The 20,123-nt window shown below is 52.8% G+C and overlaps 1 protein-coding gene across 1 annotated transcript; it reads right to left on the minus strand.

The window, feature by feature from the left end:
- Positions 1-3,804: 3,804 nt before the first annotated feature.
- Positions 3,805-7,715, minus strand: eaf2 (ELL associated factor 2). Its single transcript, XM_030112755.1, has 6 exons — positions 7,510-7,715; positions 7,060-7,154; positions 5,153-5,289; positions 4,671-4,837; positions 4,377-4,598; positions 3,805-3,949 (listed from the first exon to the last, which is right to left on the minus strand). Exons 1-6 carry the CDS (start codon positions 7,610-7,612, stop codon positions 3,906-3,908), a joined length of 768 nt encoding a protein of 255 aa, XP_029968615.1. The 5' UTR covers positions 7,613-7,715; the 3' UTR covers positions 3,805-3,905.
- Between the last annotated feature and the right edge of the window lie 12,408 nt (positions 7,716-20,123).

The raw sequence follows: 20,123 nt of genomic DNA on the forward strand, positions 1-20,123 counted from the left end.
CATTTGAATTTTTTTATTTTATTATAATTTTTTATTCATTAATCATTTTTTGTGCTACTTGGCTTATTTTCATGTTGTTAAAAAGTTGTGGCTCAAGATTTAGTCCATATAACCGAACATTTAAATATGTTTGAAATCGTTCATGCTGCAGTTGTCGAGGTTTCTTTAGTTTTTTTCTTCAGTTTTCTTTCACCTGCTGATAAATAGTTTTTACTCAGTCCAGGTGTGAAAGGGAGGCCTGAGGTCTGCCTCGACAGGGATGAGGAAGTTATATTAATTTCAACATTTTAATAATTGCATTAACTATAAAATGATCACTAATGGATTATTTGACACCAAATGCTTCATATCTGATTGCTGAGTTTTTCAGGCCTCCACAGCAGCGACATGAAACCCGGATGTTTACAACCAGACACATGCAGTGCAGACAGTGTCCAGCAGGGGGCAGCAGTTAGAGGGCTGACATGACTCAGGTGGCTTTTGAAGAAGAACTTTGCCAAGTTTGAAAAGGTTAAAGTGAGAAACGCATTAAACTTCGACCGAAGCCTCAGGAGGAGCAGTCCCTGGGCGGAAGCAACGAGGAAAACACTTTAAAAACGTAGTAAAACTGTGTAAAAATGACACATATCTGATCCAGCAGGTTTATCAGGTCATGTGACATCAGTCAGTCGCCAATTCAATGCATTTCATGCATCATGTGTAACATAAAGCAACGTACTGGCTTCTTTTAAGATGACATAACTTGGTACAGGTTGACTAAAACAATAAGCAGTTTGCTGTATCGTGCTGGTTGGTGACTCTTTGCCTTGATGCTTGAAACTTCCTTTTGCTGCTTTTCACTAAAAACTGAGCGATTCAAACTACATCACCGCCGGTTTGTGTTTTCATAGACGGCAAAAAACACAGTACTGAAGACCGATCTGAAAATGACTTGGGATGGGAAATCAAGTGACCTGGAACAGCTTGGGGAAGATGAAGATGATGATGATGAAGAAGAGTGATGAACTCTGACTGCAAAGACCGGGGAGGAAGAGGAAAACCCAGAATACCCAGAAGACGCAACAAAACCCAGGGACTGAACACTGGAACAGGATCGTTTCCCAACAAAACGCCGCGTCGGCCACTTCTCCGATGAGAGCCGCAAGAAACGCAGAGTGCATCTTTACTTTGGACAAGGGCAGAAACGGTTTTCAAACCGACAACCACACAAAGTGAAAAGGCTGTGAACAGCAAAGTGAGTCAAAATAAGAGAAAGCATGTTTTCCAGGCCTCCAGGCAGCTCCATGCTGGACTCATCACTGCATCCTGGAAGCACCTTCATGTCTGGAATCACAAATGTGTTCAGTTTGTGTGTTATTGCGTTGTTTTGTTTGTTCAGGGGAAAAAACCTTTGAGCCGTGATACAAACTGAAACTCATGTGGAAAATATTAGAACATTTGTTTGTTCAGAGGAACCAGTGGAGAGATATTACTGGTCTGGGCTCGACAGGCTCAACGCTCTGCCCAAACGTTTCGCGAAAGAAAAGAAGTCCACAGGTCAGTATTAGCAGTGCTGCAGCAGGCCACAAGGGGGCAGTAGCATCTAACCACTTTAAATGAAAATCTAACTCTTCATTTTTTTAATTTTATTTTAAATATCAATGTATTTTTTTCTATTTTCATTGAAAATGTTTTCTTCTGGGCTAAAAAAGGTTCTGAGTTCTTTGAGCCAGAGCAGAGTCTGCATGTGGAGTAAAGTCCCGGGGTCCAGCCGTCCCGGGGTCCAGCCGTCCCGGGGTCCAGCCTCCCGGGGTCCAGCCGCCCCGGGGTCCAGCCTCCCCGGGGTGCAGCCGCCCCGGGGTCCAGCCGTCCCGGGGTCCAGCCGTCCCGGGGTCCAGCCGTCCCAGGGTCCAGCCGTCCCGGGGTCCAGCCGCCCCGGGGTCCAGCCGCCCCGGGGTCCAGCCGTCCCGGGGTCCAGCCGTCCCGGGGTCCAGCCGTCCCGGGGTCCAGCCGCCCCGGGGTCCAGCCGTCCCGGGGTCCAGCCTCCCCGGGGTCCAGCCGTCCCGGGTTCCAGCCGTCCGGGGTCCAGATGCGTGGCCTCCAGCAGCTGACAGCAGCAGAACGTGAGGTTGTTCTGCATGACGTTCCGTTTCCTGCTGTTAGACGGAGACATGAGAACCGAACTCAGCGTCCGGTGTCTGTCTGACCCCGGGTCCCAGGGGCGGCGTGGAGGCCAGGTGGAGCTGCAGTCTGCTCTGCCTCCATCAAATGAATCTCAGAGAACTCAGACCATCAGAACCTGAGTGAAGAACCCTGGTTCCACCCGATTCTCTAAAGGTTTAAAACATTCAGACACCGGACGGGTCCGGGACGGGTCCGGGACGGGTCCGGGACGGGTCCGGGACGGGTCCTGGACGGGCCCTGGACGGGCCCTGGACGGGTCCTGGACGGGTCCTGGACGGGTCCTGGACGGGCCCTGGACGGGCCCTGGACGGGCCCGGGACGGGTCCGGGACGGGTCCGGGACGGGTCCTGGACGGGCCCTGGACGGGCCCTGGACGGGCCCTGGACGGGCCCTGGACGGGTCCGGGACGGGTCCGGGACGGGTCCGGGACGGGCCCTGGACGGGCCCTGGACGGGCCCTGGACGGGTCCTGGACGGGTCCGGGACGGGTCCTGGACGGGCCCTGGACGGGCCCTGGACGGGCCCTGGACAGGATGACTGACGGCTCTTCTCTCTCTCCATTCCGCCGGTTCACCTGATCAATAATCCAGCAGTTCAACTTATGATTCTGTTTTCAACCAGGATTGTTTTAACGAAAACCTCCAGAGGGCGGAGCTCATCACATCCCAGCTGACAGCCAATCAGAAGACATCCCTGTCTGGGGTCGTGTTGTTGTCAGGGAGACTGTTCTCCGTCCGTCCCCCCGTCCCCCCGTCCCCGGCCTGCTGGGTCCAGGAGACTCCACTGAAAAGCTTTAAAATCTGCCGAAACTCCAAAAGACAGAGTGACTGCTACGAAAAAAGAAAAACAGTCTGCATCAAGCTGAAAATAATTCAAACGCTGTTTTCATCTACTGTCAGAGACGAAAAGCTTCGGATGGGAGGACAGCTTCAGTCTGAGCGCCGGAGCACAGGAAGCGACGGACCGCTGAGCTGTACTTTAGCAGCATTTCCCGAGAGAAACGCTCCAACATGACGAGAGCAGAAAAAAAGTCACAGAGCACAGAAACTTTAAAAGTCTTTATTCGTCCACACAGGAGGGACGCTAACGGGACGCTAACGGCTAACGGCGGCTTCCTGGAGGCTCAGCCGGTCGGCAGGAAGGCCGGAGTCGCTCCACAAAATAAAGGCACGAGGCGGCGAGTTTAAGACACAGCGCAGCAGGAGACCCCCTGCTGGGCGGCACGAGAAAATAAATACGAAGGTTCAAGAACGGCAGAGCAGAGCAGAAGCCTCCACTCCGCTGATCCGACCAGGAACAGCTTCCTTCAGCTCACTCCTTCAGCTCACTCCTTCAGCTCACTCCACTTTTAAAATAAACCACAGAAAGAAAACAGAAAGACGGTGAGGCTTCCACCTGGAAATCGCTCCGGTTCCTCAAAATGTTTCCAGAACCGAAACGCCAAGAACAGCCGACACACCTCCGAGGTCCAGGTCCTGCAAGGCCACGGCGCTCAGAGCGTCCAATCAGACGCCTCGCTGCGTCCACGGCGACCGCCAGCGCCGCCGGAGGCAAACAGACCGAGGCAGCGCCGTGTCCCGTCACCCTCCACCCTCCCTCCCCTGTCCCCCCTCCTCCCTCCCCCCTCCCCCCTCCCCCCTCCACCTCCGGGGAAACTGAGGCCCGTCAGAGCAGAGCGGCGGGCCCGGGGTCTCCGGGAGACGTGGAGGTGCGGTGCAGAATGTGTGTCGGCGGGTTCTGGGCTCAGTCGCTCTCGCTGCCGGACTCACTCAGCTGGAGGTCGTTTTCTGAAACAAGAACATCAGAACAAGTGAAGGATTCAGTTCCAGGGTTCAGCCAGTCCATTCCAGCGCCCCCTGCTGGCCCCAGCCTGGCTCCTGCCTCCAGCGGCTTGGTGTGTGTGTGTGTGTGTGTGTGTGTGTGTGTGTGTGTGTGTGTGTGTGTGTGTGTGTGTGTGTGCTGGTCCAGCTGATCTTCTGCTCGGAGCAGGTAACACTGCGCAGTCAGCTGATCCACCACCTCGGCTCTACGGAGGACTTGCTGTCAGACGTCAGTGGTTCTACCTGCTGAAGTCCAAACAGCTGGACCTCAGGCCACCCCGGAACCTGTGTAACAGCATAGCCGCGACGGCGCAGACCCCCTGCGGACTGGACTGGAGCTTCTGCAGGTCTATACGATACCTGTCTGTACACTAGAGTCTGCGCTCCCACTCACTGAGTGTGTTCATGATGCCTCCGCCGCTCTCGTCCTGCTGGCCGCCGCCGCCGCCGCCGATGATGGGCATGCTGTGGAGGGCGGCCGCGGCGGGCGGGCGCTCGTCCTCCGAGTCGCTGCTGCTGGAGCTGGCGTCGCTGCTGGAGGACGAGGAGCTGTTGGAGTCGGAGGAGCTGTCGCTGCTGCCCAGCTGGTCCATGACCCGCGCCTCCGCCATCAGCTCTGCCGACACAGCGCCGCCGTCAGCGCCGTCCGGGGGCGGGGCCCCGCGGGCGGCGGCGGCGGCGGCCTCACCTCGCTCGATGTCGTCCATGGGAGACACCGGGGGGGTTTTGTCTTTGGGGGGGGGGCTGGTGGAGCTGGACACCCTGCTGCCGCCGCCGCCGCCGCCCTTCACCTGCTGACTCAGCCGACTGGTCTGCTGCTCCAGAAGAGACTGAATCTTACTGCTGCCTTCAGCCCTGCAGGACACACACACACACACACACACACACACACACACACACACACGGACACGGACACACACGGACACACACACTTTATGAACCCTCTCAGGGTCAGAGTCAGAGGGTTGGGGTCAGTGCCAGGGTCAGGTTTGCAGTCATGGTCGGGGTCAGGGTCAGGGTCGTGGTCGGGGTCGGAGTCGGGGTCAGAGGGTCAGGGTCGGGGTCAGGATTGTGATCAGGGTCGGGGGTCGGGGGTCAGGGGTCATGGTCGTGATCAGGGGTCAGGGTCGTGGTCAGGGTCGGGGTCGCGGCCTGCAGCCGCCTCCTCACCGGGTCTTCTTCACGGCGATGTTGCTGCTGAGCTTCTCCAGCCGGAACTCTCCGGTGTCGTGGTTGACGATCAGGATGCACTCCTTCATGTAGGGCCGCTTGGAGCCTTTGAAGACCGTGACCGGAGCGCTGGAGCCCTGGGACGGACAGAAGACACGGGCGTGGAGACAAAGCCGGGGACACCACGGAGGACGGCGGTCCACAGGGAGCTGGTCTTCCTCAGGACCAGCCAGGACTCCAGTACTCAGATTCAAAAACAACTTTTAAAAATCGCGTTTCGTTTGATCTGTACTGACTCTCCAACCTGCTGCTTCTAATGCATCGATTCTGAGAAACAGGGGTCAAACATAAGGGTCATGGGCCAAAAATGGCCTGCAAGAGGCTCCAATCCGGCCACCAAACAAACTGCAATTTCAAGAAAATACTGATTAAAAAAAAAAGAAAAGGACAGCTTGAGAGACCAGCTAGCTAGCTAGCATTAGCCTCAGAGCCAAGCCGTCGGCGGGCCGCAGGAAACATTCAACATTCCGCTCGGTTCTGGTTCCATTACAGGCAGATTCATGTTGACACTGGAGCGACTTTCAGCAGTTTTGTGAAAATATCAAGTCGTCACAGAGACTGAGCGCCACAACTCAGAACACCTCTGGAGTTTAAGGCTCTGGTTTACCGGTCCAGCTCAGTCCAGCTCAGTCCAGCTCAGTCCAGTTCAGTCCAGAGGACTCTGGCTGCACAGCGTCTCCCAGGCCAGAGGAGAGTCCAGTCCAACAGCCAGAGAACCCAGGAGAGAACCCAGGACAGAACCCAGGAGAGACTGCAGGAGTCACCCAGTTCCATACGCATCCCCGGCTCCAGGCCCGGCTCCAGAGCCGGCTCCAGGCCCGGCTCCAGGCCCGGCTCCAGGCCCGGCTCCAGGCCCGGCTCCAGGCCCGGCTCCAGGCCCGGCTCCAGACCCGGCTCCAGACCCGGCTCCAGACCCGGCTCCAGACCCGGCTCCAGGCCCGGCTCCAGACCCGGCTCCAGACCCGGCTCCAGGCCCGGCTCCAGGCCCGGCTCCAGGCCCGGCTCCAGACCAGGGGAAGCTGACTGGGGCCAGACTGAATGTGCTCCACAGAGCCGTGCAGCCGTTATGGTGAACATGGGAAATAAAGCCTCCTAAAGAAACGAACGCAGCTACACTCTGCATTTATACAGACTGACTCTGGCTTTCCTGCTCAGGTCTCACTGGTGGATCTGGGTCAAGCTGCCTGTTCCTCATCTACTGCACAGCAGAACATCTGGTCGCAGCCACAGCTGGCTCCTGGTGGAGTCCGTTTAAATTTGGAGGCGATGCTGCAGAAAAAAGAGCTATTTCTACCACAGCGTCACGTTCTCAACAAGCTTCAAACCCTGCGGGAGCGAGGAGCGGGACAGTTCGTGACGTTCAAGATAAAACAGTCAGTGAAACTGCTGATGCGACACAAAGCAACACGTTTTCCCAGCAGGCCTTATTTCTCCAGAGTTTAATCTCTACGACAGTCAGCAGGAGACACGGTTCGCCTCTGATGGAAACCCACCAACCACAGCGTCGCCACGCCACATGAGCAACAGGAAGAGACATCTGCAGACCTGCTGCATTGGAGGACGAGAGAAGACAGAAAGAAAAGCAGCTGGCAGCGGACAGCAGATCTCAGACTTCCTGTTCCAAAACCAGAGGAGCTGCAGGACCGGACAGAGAAGAGACACGCTTGACGTTTCAGCACCTGGTTTGTTGCATATGCTTCATTATTAACATCTCACACTATCCCAACCAGCCGGGCCCTCCTGGTTGGAGTTTCCATGTTCTACCATGGCCGGATACCATTGTGGACACTGATGACTGAGAGATGTGTTCCTCCAAACCCCGAAGAGGAGAGGGGAGAAGGACTAACCTCCAGATTGGGTAAAGTGATCGTGACCTGCTCTCCTTGGCCCACTTCGAGCTCCCCTCGACAGGCCGTGTCGATGGATGCTGGTTTGAAGTCATCTGGGGAGAAAGAGTCGCCGTTATTCGCTCCAGCGACGCGTCAAAACAAGACGTTCCAGACACGAGGCCGTTTGGATACGCTGCAGTTTCGTGCCGGCACCACCAGGTGGCGGCATTGTGCAGCCCGATAGCGTGCTGCCATTAGCTCGTGTTATAGCAACACAAATGCCAAATAAATCAGCACGACGACTCTTTAAACACAGCGAATGGCCAAAACACACCGACGAGCACGCGACACGCTGACACAGAGGAGCTGACACCGCGTTTAAAGCGCCGACTGAACACAACGCAGCTCCGCGCTAACAAGCTAGAGCTAGCGTGCTAAATGCTAACTAGTGTACCAGACGGCACTTACATCGCACTGTGTGGTAGGCACTTTCCGGCTGACTCTCAAACGTATCTCCCAGTTTCAGGACGTGTTCCTGCTTGTCAAAGTTGGGGAAAGCTGTGCCATTCATTCTGGGACTTTCATGAGACGTAAACTTTCACAAACTTTGGTTTCCGCTCCTCTTTTTCGTCCGATAACCAAACACGGCAGAGGTCCGATCAGCAAACAGGCACCGCGAAGCCCCGCCCCCTCACGTCATTCTCATTCATGATTGGGCGGCGCCGGCTGTTCTATTTTCTGATTGGTCCACAGACCTGTCAGTCAAGACTTGGCGAGCCCAGGCCAATTTCAGTGCGAGTGTCACGTGATCTGGGGCCAATAATCAATATATTTTTAAAAAGTAGAGTAGAGCGTTACTTTATTAATTCCGAAATGAGACATTCTGGAAGAAGAAGATGCATATATACATTTGGGAATTAAATGCCATTTAACACCCCAGGAAATCAAAGTCTACTTCCAAAATATCCTTTTAAATCTTTTTATTTCCTGGAAGAGAATCAGCATCCCAGTTCATGTTGACAGTCTTCACAGACTGCCGCCATCATGGACACGTCTCCTCCACCCTGTTAGTCCCGTCGGACCAGGAGGGCGAAGACCGGCAGCAGGCTCGCGTCTTCTCAGTTCAGGAGTCCAGCTGCACTCAGGTCTCATTCGCAGGAGGACCTGGGATGAAAACCCAGAGAAACCTCAAACATGCTGCTTTCTCACTCTGAGACGAGAGTGCTAACCACTGCACTGTTCGTCCCCCAAACTGTGGATCACAGCCACAGCGTGTTTGTTCAAAAAAAAAAAAAAAAATCAGACATTTTCCATGATTCGAAATTAAATTTGAACATATTCGAATCATGGAAAGAGATAAGACGTCCTAAATATCCGAGGATTAAAAAATAACAGTACCTCAGTCACAGTAGCAAGTGGAATGACCTGCCTGGCCTCGCCGCCGTATTCATTAGGTTTCTCTACAACGCCTGGTTTAGTTTTGTCTATTTCTTTCTTGCCAGCTGAGCACTTTCCATTCAAAGAGAAAATAAATTAGGAATCAATATCAGTGCCTGGAGCAGATACCAGACTCTGGACCTCCCACCCAGAACACTGAACACTTCCTCTGAAGCTAAATTAGCAGCGTCGCTGGGCTAAGCTGTGAGCCTAATGACTGAATCAGCCGAGCGGCTGAACACGGCGTTTAGGTCTGAACGTCTGGCTGTTAGGAGACTAATGAAGCGCCGCCGTAACGCTTACTGAGCGGCGTTTCAGGCTCCGCAGGCCGCCGCTGGCACTGAAAATAATCTCCTCTGCTTTCTAACTGCTCATGATGAAAACTCCAGTTCTAATTAATGGGTTCGTTAGTTAATTATCTATCCTTTTTTCTGTTTTTTGGAAGCTTCCTGTGCAGCCCACACTGTCATTATTACCTGCAACCTCTTACTTTTGGCCATTTTGAAAGTCAATAACCTGTCAGTGTTGTAATAATGCAGCGCAGTGTTTGTTCCAGTGGTGACTGGGAGACGTGACGCTTCATATCAGTGAACATGACGACTGTTCAGCCACTCTGCTCAGTTTTGATAAGCAGGCCACACAAAACCTGCAAAACAAGCTTTAATGTGTGAGGAAAGGATCTTCTACTGATTTATTCCTACTTCATCTGCTGGAATCACTACATTCTGAATGGATGATTTTATATTAAAGTAGCTGTTTGTGATCCAGTTTCTCTGAGTCTGAATCCCTGTGAAGCCACACCAGCACTGTGTCTCCATGGCGACGAGCACACAGCCGTCCTCTGAGGAGGCCGGGGGCTGCCCGGGGCCCGGGGCCTGGTTGCGGGGTGGGGGGGTTTCGAATGTTTCCAGGCGACAGTGGAGAAGGAGACGGCAGCTCCTCACATCCGGCCTCAGAGCAGCACAGAGTTCATCTGAAGATCCTGCAGACGGTCTGCAGACCTTTCCAGACCTTTCCTGACCTCTTGGGGTCCTGTGAGCCTGGCCGGGACCCTCGAGAACCTCTGACCTTGACTGATCATGTTTGACGTCTCGGCTGCTGTCCCTTTATTTCACGGTTCTTCCAGAGAAACTTGCTGTTTTGGGGGATTATTTCAAAGCGATCCGAGATTAAAAAAACTGACGCTCAGACGGCGGCGCGTGTTCTGGCAGTGGGACTGAATGAAATCCATGTCTGAACTCTGAAATAAACATGGTGCCTACATGTGATTAAAAAAACTGCTGCTATTCCTGTCATCAGGAAGGATTTAAATGATCAATAACCGGAACTCAGAGAGGAACGGTGTCTTTATGGAGCGTCCACGGCCGGAAGGTCATTTCTGTAACCTGAACCTTTTCAGACTGTTGGTCTGAATCCCCGCTATGAGCCTTAAAACATGCAAATTCTTCATTTTGTTGTCCTTTTATTCATCCTTGCTGCCTGTGTCCATTTATCTCAGTTTCATGTGCAGTTTCATTAGAATTCATGAGAATTCCTTTCGATATGAAGAGTTTTGATCTTCATTAGTTTATTTCCTATAACACCATAGTAATAAAGAGATAAACGGATTTCAACATTCACACAGCGATGGAGGCGGCTGCCATGCAAGGCGATGGGAATCGTACCTGCATCCCAACGCGACACACAGACGGAGGTGGAAGGTGTTTATGTCCCTGTCGTTGATTTTATTTCACATGACTGATATTTTAGCCACATTTTTAAGCTATTTTATAAAACCGTTACAAGAAAATATTGTTTAAATTCATCATCTCTATGGCGATTCACGTGTGTGTGTGTGTGTGTGTGCTTAGAGGGGGGGTGCAAGGATCTGACTTGACTCACTGTGACTTGATCTGGGCTCTCCCCTCTGGGGGGGCGGGGGGCGGGGCTATGCTCTGAGTGTGGCAGCTTTTCTCATCTGAGCCAATCAGGACTCTGTCCCGTGGCTGTGCTGCGTTCACTTGCAGTTCGGATTTTCCACCTCACTGTGAAAAACCACGTGGGCTCGAAAATGTGCACATTTTCTAGAAAAAAATAAAAATAAAAATAGGAAAATCCTGGATGCAGCAGGAGATGCAAACATCCAGTGCCTCTACTGTTGACTTCAGTAATTTAATAACACGGCAAAAATGACTGAAAAGACATGTTGACTTGTTTTGCTTCATTCAGTGAAATCTTCACGGGGTTACCATTTTCCCTTTTTGCAGAACATCAGCAGTAAAACTAATTTCTTTTTTTTTGTAATTACATTTTATTGATGATCCTTCACCAGATACACACTGGGAGCAGAACATTAACAGCAAATAGGCGCCTAAGGCTAACATTCAAACCAGTCTTTGTCAATTACTCCACAAAGTTTAAAGGTAGATATATTCAGTCACTTCCCTACTTAATGACCAACAACTTCCATTATGTTTCATGTATCTATAAATGTAAACTTAGACATGTTCCCATGATTTTTGAAAGGTAAAACAAAAACAACAAAACAAGCGAACCAGCAGTTAAACTAATTTCAAAGGATTTTTTTGAGTTTCTGCATTAGAAAAGCAGTCAAGAAATTGGAAAACTTTAAAAATATTGTTGTGTATTCGTCATTTTTGACAGCTTGCGATTTTTCAGTAAAGCGTAATAACATGTCTTTCAGTGTATGTAATGGTGTTTTTGATGTGTGTGTAGTGGTCTTTTGGTGTGTGTAGTGGTCTTTTGGTGTGTTTTAATGGTCTTCTGGTGTGTGTGTGTGTGTGTGTGTGTGTGTGTGTGTGTGTGTGTGTGTGTGTGTGTGTGTGTGTGTGTGTGTGTAGTGGTATTCAAGTGTTGGTTAAGTGCGTTGTGGTCTTTTAATATTTGCGATGGTTTCTGTGCGGGTCTGTTTTTGTGTTCTTGTCGTGTTTGTCCAGTGTGTGCTGCGGCCGGTCGGAGTGTGTTGTGGTCGTTCAGCGGGTTTCAGTGGTCTGTTGTTACTTTCAGGGTAAAAAATAAACGTCCTGTTCGTCAATCCTCGAGTCTTACATTTTACGAGCCGTCCCTGAACGCGGCGCGGTTCCCAGGCAGAAGGCTGGACGGGAAGAGGTCTGGTTCCGGGACTCTCCGCTGAATCGTCTCCAAACGGAGGGACAGGAGGGATTGAATGACCGAGCCTTACCGGATTTCAGCGTGCAGGGAGCCCGGATCCGGGTGCCCGGTCCCGGTCCCGGTCCGCGCATCCATCCGAGCCGCAGCCTGAACCTGCTCCTCCATCCGGACCCGCAGCAGGAGGCAGAGGATCGAGGTGAGCCGGAAGGGTCCTCGTTCAGGGACGCTCGGTGGTTTTCGGTCCGTAGATCCGCGGTCTGCAGGTTCAGGCGACAGCAGCCCGAAAAGTGCAGCAAATGTCCAAACTGTGACTCGATCCCGGTGTCCACTGTCCACCCGGTGTCCACTGTCCACCCGGTGTCCACTGTCCACCCGGTGTCACCCGGTGTCCACTGTGCACCCGGTGTCCACTGTGCACCCGGTGGTCTACTGTCCACCCGGTGTCCACTGTGCACCCGGTGTCCACTGTGCACCCGGTGTCTACTGTCCACCCGGTGTCCACTGTGCACCCGGTGTCTACTGTCCACCCGGTGTCCACTGTCCACCCGGTGTCTACTGTCCCCGGGCTGGACGTCAGAGCAGAGACACCAGAACCCAGAAGCCTCCTTCTGTGTGGTCCTGATGAGAACCCCTCAGTGATCCCAGTCCGCTTCAGTCCTCCAGTCTGTTTCTGAGGGAAGCATCGTGTCTGATCGGACCGCTGGGGGGTTTCAGCAGTCCTCCAGAGTCCTCCAGAGTCCTCCAGAGTCCTCCAGAGTCCTCCAGTCTCTGGAAGGTTTCAGCAGTCCTCCAGAGTCCTCCAGAATCCTTCAGTCTCTGGGGGGTTCCAGCAGTCCTCCAGAGTCCTCCAGAGTCCTCCAGTCTCTGGGGGGTTTCAGCAGTCCTCCAGAGTCCTCCAGAGTCCTCCAGTCTCATCATGTCTTTAATCCAGGAGGACTTCACAGATATCACCGTCACATTACGACCAGTCAGCAGTGATGATTCATTCATGTTTCCATGTGGAACAAACACACAACAGAGAGACACAGGAGGCTTCAGGTGAGCCTGCTGCGCTCGGCGCTGTGGGGGGTCCCTGGTCTCACATCTTACTCCATCACTGAGCAGACCCGGTATCAAGAGGAGGCTCGGCTCCGAATGACCGCAGAGTCTTAATGTGGCTGAAACAACTAAAAACGGGTACAGAGCCAAAAAGGTGAGGCTGAACCGGAGCAGACTGAGGCCCGGTCCGGTGTCTGTAGCGGGACCAGGACTGTACCAGGACGCTCCGCTTCTCAGTTTCAGGGTGGATTCATGTTTCGTGGCTCCAGACGGTTTTACTGGGTCTTTCTTTGCTGCAGACTGAAAGTTTAAAATGTTAGAAAATCCCATTAGAAGGCAGTTTTACTGAAGCGCCGCCTCAGGGTGGAGTCATCTCCTCTTCTTCTGCTGAAGGATCCAGGCTGAACCTGTTCAACATGAAAGGTGATGTTGGAGGTCAGGGGTCAGGGTGCGAGGACTGTAGTGGACCGCTGGTCTTTCTCACCGCCGGTTAGTGTGTCAGGATTCGCCGTTAGCCGCTGGATGAAGACATGCGGCTCTCAGCTTCCAGACCGGCTCAGGAAGTGGAGCAGGAGGCCAGGCGTTCTCTTCCTCCAGCGAAACGATGATCAGCGTCTGTCGTTCAGAACGCAGCTTCATGTGTAGCTCTGACGCTGGAGGAGGGGAGTCAGCGCTCCGTCACCTCCGTCACCTCCGTCACCTCCGTCACAGCAGAGCACCATCAGCTCCTGGAGGAGAACGGAAAACTCAGCAGAATGGAATCATGTGGACGAAACAGGGACAGGGACAGGGTGAAGCTGAGGGACATTTTGTCCTCACAATATAGGAAAACCTGCACACACACACACACACACACACACACACACACACACACACACACGCGTGCCAGGCATTGTCATGCAGCGGTGTGTTGTGGACACAGCTCGCTGCTCAGATCAGGTTTCTCTATGAAACCATGAAGTGTTTCTTCTGAGGTTTTTTTTTTTTTCAATGAAAAGCAGTTTGAATGCTGTTGAAGAGATTTCTTTGACCCCCCGGACCGTCCGCCTCACGCCTCCCATCCCACCGGGGGGCTTCCCGGGTTCCCGGGTGGAGTTTGCATGTTTGCTTGTGGTTGTAAGGTTTCCTGCATCGTCCCGCAGTCCAGAAGCAGGACAGCAGTTTGGCTGTGAGTGAGACAGGCTGGACTCAGAGCCCTCATGTCCATGTCCATGTCCATGTCCATGTCCATGTCCATGTCCATGTCCATGTCCATGTCCATGTCCATGTCCATGTCCCGGAAGCTGAGCCCGAGATGCTCTGCCGTGGAGGACCGCGGCGGTGGGGGACGAGCTGGCCGGCCGGTTTGAGGCGGTCTTCTTCCTGCTCTTCCTGGTATTTGACCGATTCAGAGCGGCGTCTCCTGCTCCGAGGCCGTAGACTCATCGGGAAAGCACGAAGCTTTGAAAGATTAATTGTGTTCACGAGTGTTTCCATGAGTGTGCAGCGTGAAGCAGCCTCCGGTCGGCTGTGGTTCTGTGGAAGACGGCAGCATCTTAGAAAACACAGCTTCAGTTCATTTCCATCCCTCAGTCCAGATGATGGTGTGGAGTCTGGTGGTTCCGGCTCGCTGTGCCGGTCCTGGAGGACCTGACGGAGCCGCCGGGCGGAGCAGTCCTCCACCCTCCTGCCCCGCAGCCGTCCTGTCAGCTCAGGCAGTTTTCTGAAAGCATCACCTGGCCGGCAGCCTGCGGCGCTGAAAGCTCCCTCGCCACTCGCCTCCTCCGCTCGGCCTCCAGCTGTGCTGGTTCTCCGGCGCCGGCCTCCAGCTAGGGCTGAACGATTTGGAAAAATAATCTAATTTCGATTTTTTTTCCCTAATATTGCTATTGCGATTAAAATGCGATTTTACTATTTTATCTTCTTTTTCCCCAAATAAGCCATAAATGATTGTTTTAATATGAGCAACACAACACGAAATCTGTTCAGTGTAAAATGTTCTTTCCATTTGTATCAATAAAATTATAAGATTTACAACTTAAATAAATGGGATTTTTATTTAAATGCTCCAAGAAACATAAGAACAAGCACTTCGTAAAATTGTGCAAAATCCACCATATTGACAAAAAAATATATATAAAATAATAGGCATCTATCTCACTGCTCCCAAGCAGTAGTAACATTTACACAACTGAAGCAGAGAATTTGACTCAGTTTGAAAATATTTGTAGAATCAGAATAAAGTTTTAATTAAAAAACAAATGCACTTTTACATTAGGCAAAAAAATAAACCAAACCAGTGCGTAACGGTACTGGAGCTCGGCATTTTCGCTTTCATAGTTTTTCAAATGTTGGAACAAATTTGTTGTTCCCTCTCGTTGTGGCAATGGGGCACGACACGCTCTGTTCAACACTTGACGTTGCGCTGCATCATTTTTTTAAATCCGAAATAATCCCACACAGCTGATGTGCTGTTCCTCCTCCGGACGAACGTCTCAGTAGTTTCTGAGGACCAGAGGCCACTGCGCAAAGCAAAGGGCAGCGGATGTTGGTGAATCCGTCACAGCATTCTCTCGCTTCTGTTTCTCTTCTTCTTCTTTGGAGCAATGGCGGGTGGTGACCAACAACTTAGGTGCATACCGCCACCTACTGTATCTCTTGGTGACTGCGCTTCAGGTTACCGCCTCCATTTGTGTCACATGATTACATTTTAATCGCGCACATTGCAATTGGCAAATCGCGTTTTATCATATCACAACATTATTGCAAATGCAATTAATCGTTCAGCCCTACCTCCAGCTGTGCTGGTTCCCCCGCGCCGGCCTCCAGCTGTGCTGGTTCTGTAGCGCCGGCCTCCAGCTGTGCTGGTTCTGTAGCGCCGGCCTCCAGCTGTGCTGGTTCTGTAGCGCCGGCCTCCAGCTGTGCTGGTTCTGTAGCGCCGGCCTCCAGCTGTGCTGGTTCTGTAGCGCCGGCCTCCAGCTGTGCTGGTTCTCCTGCGCCGGCCTCCAGCTGTGCTGGTTCTGTAGCGCCGGCCTCCAGCTGTGCTGGTTCTCCTGCGCCGGCCTCCAGCTGTGCTGGTTCTGTAGCGCCGGCCTCCAGCTGTGCTGGTTCTGTAGCGCCGGCCTCCAGCTGTGCTGGTTCTGTAGCGCCGGCCTCCAGCTGTGCTGGTTCTGTAGCGCCGGCCTCCAGCTGTGCTGGTTCTGTAGCGCCGGCCTCCAGCTGTGCTGGTTCTCCTGCGCCGGCCTCCAGCTGTGCTGGTTCTGTAGCGCCGGCCTCCAGCTGTGCTGGTTCTCCTGCGCCGGCCTCCAGCTGTGCTGTTCTGTAGCGCCGGCCTCCAGCTGTGCTGGTTCTGTAGCGCCGGCCTCCAGCTGTGCTGGTTCTCCGGCGCCGGCCTCCAGCTGTGCTGGTTCTGTAGCACCGGCCTCCAGCTGTGCTGGTTCTCCGGCGCCGGCCTCCAGCTGTGCTGGTTCTCCGGCCGGCCTCCAGCTGTGCTGGTTCTCCGGCGCCGGCCTCCGTCCTTCTTGCTCGCCGCCGTTCGTCACCTCGCCTTCTCCTCTGTTTGTCTTGCTGTCTGCTCTGCAGTCGTCTGCTGCCTGTTTTCAGTTTTTCAGACCTGTTGCCGTATAAATCGATTCTGAAATGACGTGTCGGCGTGAATGTCTGATTGGAAACCGGTCCAGGACCGACCAGTGCTGAGCTGGATCGGCTCCGTCGTGTTTCAGAGGATGGATGGAATTAAAGCCTCGACTGAAGACCGTAATAAACCGTTCAGTCGGTTCCTCTGAACCATAGCAGCACTGCCTGCGTGGCTCTCGGGTCCATTAGCATTTCTTCTTTGTGAGGATTTTCCTCCCTCCATGTGAGCAGGGCGGCGCTGCCTCCCTTCAGCCGTCCCCTCAGAGGAGGCGCTCGCCGTGGCGGCGTGATGCGAGGCCAGATGCTGAATGTTGATGAGGCTGAGAGGCTGACAGCTGGAGGACGGCTCCGCGACCTTCCACTGGACTGTGAAGGTTCAGGTCCGAGCGCCGGGCGGCGAGGATCCAGGAGCCGCTGAGTCGGCGGGTCTGCGCTCAGAGCGGGTTGGCTGGCTGGGCGGCGGCTCAGAGGAAACCGTCTGCTTCCAGTCAATCCCTTCGCCTTCAGCAGTTTAGTGGTAGAATATGGATTAAACGGCTGCCTTGCTCACCAACCCCCTGCGGTCTGTCTCGCTGGGTTTTCATCCTCTGCAGCGCTGAAATAGAAAGTACCTTTTCAAGAATCCTCAAGTGTTTTGGACTGAACCAACAGAAATGAAGGGTTTAAGAATCCATCAAGGGAATCACCACACACTCCACTGTGAAGTCCTGTCGGGTCGTCTTGATGGCGTGCTGGCGCTCCTGTCAGCTCGCCTAACGAGGGATTTCCTGCAGCTCAAAACAGAATAATTACACGCCACAGACAGTCTTACCTGGTAAACTACAGCAGCTCGCCTCGGGTGGCTCGGTGCTTCGCCTCCCACAAGGCTTGCTGTTGATTTCACATCTTCACCTGTGCACCAGACAGCCCGTGGGCTCCTGGAAAAAGACGTTGGGTTACTTCAGTCACTGGAAATAAGTAACTTCAGTTACTGGAAATAAGTTACTTCAGTTACTGGAAATAAAGACTCTTTTGTTTGTTTCTCTCTCAGTGAAGCATCTCATTAATGTAGACAGAGTTATAGTGATATCGAGTTCCACAATACCTGAGCTGGCAGATCTACTGTCTGGATGTCAGAGGAGGAAGACGCTCTATATCTGATATCAGAGGAGGAAGATGCTCTATAATCTGATGTCAGAGGAGGAAGATGCTCTATAGTCTGATTCTAGAGGAGGAAGATGCTCTATAATCTGATGTCAGAGGAGGAAGATGCTCTATAATCTGACGTTAGTAACGTCAGAGGAGGAAGATGCTCTATAATCTGATATCAGAGGAGGAAGATGCTCTATAATCTGATGTCAGAGGAGGAAGATGCTCTATAATCTGATGTCAGAGGAGGAAGATGCTCTATAATCTGATGTCAGAGGAGGAAGATGCTCTATAATCTGACGTTAGAGGAGGAAGATGCTCTATAATCTGTTAGAGGAAGGAAAATGCTCTATAATCTGTTAGAGGAGGAAAATGCTCTATAATCTGTTAGAGGAGGAAGATGCTCTATAATCTGATGTCAGAGGAGGAAGATGCTCTATAATCTGATGTCAGATGAGGAAGATGCTCTATAATCTGTTAGAGGAGGAAGAATGCTCTATAATCTGATGCTAGAGGAGGAAGACGCTCTATAATCTGACGTTAGAGGAGGAAGATGCTCTATAATCTGTTAGAGGAGGAAAATGCTCTATATCTGTTAGAGGAGGAAGATGCTCTATAATCTTATGTCAGAGGAGGAAGATGCTCTATAATCTGATGTCAGAGGAGGAAGATGCTCTATAATCTGATGTCAGAGGAGGAAGATGCTCTATAATCTGTTAGAGGAGGAAGATGCTCTATAATCTGTTAGAGGAGGAAGATGCTCTATAATCTGATGTCAGAGGAGGAAGATGCTCTATAATCTGTTAGAGGAGGAAGATGCTCTATAATCTGATGTCAGAGGAGGAAGATGCTCTATAATCTGTTAGAGGAGGAAGATGCTCTATAATCTGATGTCAGAGGAGGAAAATGCTCTATAATCTGTTAGAGGAGGAAGATGCTCTATAATCTGATGTCAGAGGAGGAAGATGCTCTATAATCTGATGTCAGAGGAGGAAGATGCTCTATGATCTGGATGTATAGAGCAGACAGCAGACTGGGAAGGAAGAGTTCTGCTGTTGGGCCAGTGGGAGGCGCTGTGGCTTCCTGCCGATGCTGCGTTCCGGGTCATTCCGCAGCGTCCATCACGGCTCAGGGCCTGTGCTTCCTGCTGGACCTGGAACCACGACTTCGCAGTATGAGTTCATGTTCAGGCGGCCCGAGTCGCTGCTGGAACAGCGGCGCAGTGCTCCGGTAAACAGGAGTTTGGCTGAATAGTAACGAGTAAAGCTTTAGCTGTTTACTGTTTCTGAGAATCGCAGATTAAATGTTCTTCCGTTTTATTCAGACGAGTGAATCTCAGTTCATTGATTCAGCTCAGAACTCATGTTCCTGCAGAATGTTGTGTTTCAGCGCCGCCTTCACCGCTTGGCTCCGCTGTACGGTTCGGTCAGACGGAGCAGAGCGCCGTCTGTATCTGCCTGTGGCGATGCTTCTGTCCATGAGCCACGCCTCCAGTGTCTCCAGCGGCTCGGAGAGGCACGCCACGGCGTGCCGGAGACCCGGAGGGACTGGCAGCCAGATGGGATTTCATGGCTTCTCCTCAGGAGGGCCGGCTTCACTTAGCGCGCCCGCTCCTCGCTACGCTACGCTGTGCTGCGCTACGCCTTGTCCTGCTGCGCCTCGCCATGCTGCGCTACGCTGCGCCTCGCCGTGCTGCGCCTCGCCGTGCTGCGCCTCGCCGTGCTGCGCCTTGCTGCGCCTCGCCGTGCTGCGCCTCGCTGTGCTGCGCCTCGCCGTGCTGCGCCTCGCTGCGCCACGCTGCGAGGCTGCAGGCCTGCTGAACATGATGGGAGGCTCTGAACTGTACACCGTGGTCAAAACTGCAGGGCTCAGGAGAGGTGTGTCTGTGTCTGTGTCTGTGTCTGTGTGTGTGTGTGTGTGTGTGTGTCTGTGTGTGTGTGTGTGTGTGTGTGTGTGTGTGTGTGTGTGTGTGTGTGTGTGTGTGCATTCAGGTCACAGTGTTGCTTTATGTAACGCCCCACATGGAAGCGCAGCTTTAATGGAGTCGTGCCGCGGCCGGCCGGACTCACGGCGGCCCGATGGAAAATAAATAATGAACGAGGCTAATGGCGACGGCCACATGTGACCCCGTTTCCGCCCACTCCCTGTGTTCCACAGCGGGCTCCTGCGCACGGCGAGCTGCACGGCCAGGACGTTCGCACTGGAATCCCTGTGAGCGCTCACATCAGCTTTAATGGAAGATGACGGTCGTTAAAACCAGGGATCCACAACCACGGGGTCCTGGATCGGTACCGGGCCCCCGGATCGGTACCGGTGCAGCGGTCTACTCTTCAAACCGTCAGAAGCCAACAGAAGGGCCTCTTCCGTTGGTGTGTCGGCCCGGCGGCGCTCCCTTCAGGCCACGCCAGCCTCCAGCTCTGTGGGCAGCGTGAGGACCAGCAGGAAGCGGGACTGTTTCAGACACGTTGACGTTTCCTCCGACATGAAGCAGCTGAAAACCTGATGTGATGATGCTCCGCACGGTGAAAGGAAATCTGGTTAAAACTGCTGGAAAAATACAAAAGAAGACAAAGATTGGATATTGTGAAAAAAAAAGTCCTGGTTATCCATTCTGGAAACGGTGAGCGTTGAGCGAGCTGGTGAAGCGTCTGAAGCAAGGCGCCGTGTTTACGTATTCAGGCAGACATTGTTCGACCAGCAGTCCGATAAGAAGACATTTCTGTGTCCAGGGTCTCGAGGTGAGATAAAATCCA

The sequence above is a fragment of the Salarias fasciatus genome, chromosome 16, assembly GCF_902148845.1.
Source record: "Salarias fasciatus chromosome 16, fSalaFa1.1, whole genome shotgun sequence".
Taxonomy (NCBI): domain Eukaryota; kingdom Metazoa; phylum Chordata; class Actinopteri; order Blenniiformes; family Blenniidae; genus Salarias; species Salarias fasciatus.

What these genes read in the sequence shown, in the direction of transcription:
- eaf2 (XM_030112755.1), bottom strand. Translation starts at nt 7,612, where the DNA reads ATGAATGGCACAGCTTTCCCCAACTTTGACAAGCAGGAACACGTCCTG. An exon ending in CATGGACGACATCGAGCGAG is followed by an intron (nt 4,599 to 4,670) that starts GTGAGGCCGCCG and finishes CTGTGTCGGCAG; the next exon opens with AGCTGATGGCGGAGGCGCGG. An exon ending in AGGCATCATGAACACACTCA is followed by an intron (nt 3,950 to 4,376) that starts GTGAGTGGGAGC and finishes TTCTTGTTTCAG; the next exon opens with AAAACGACCTCCAGCTGAGT.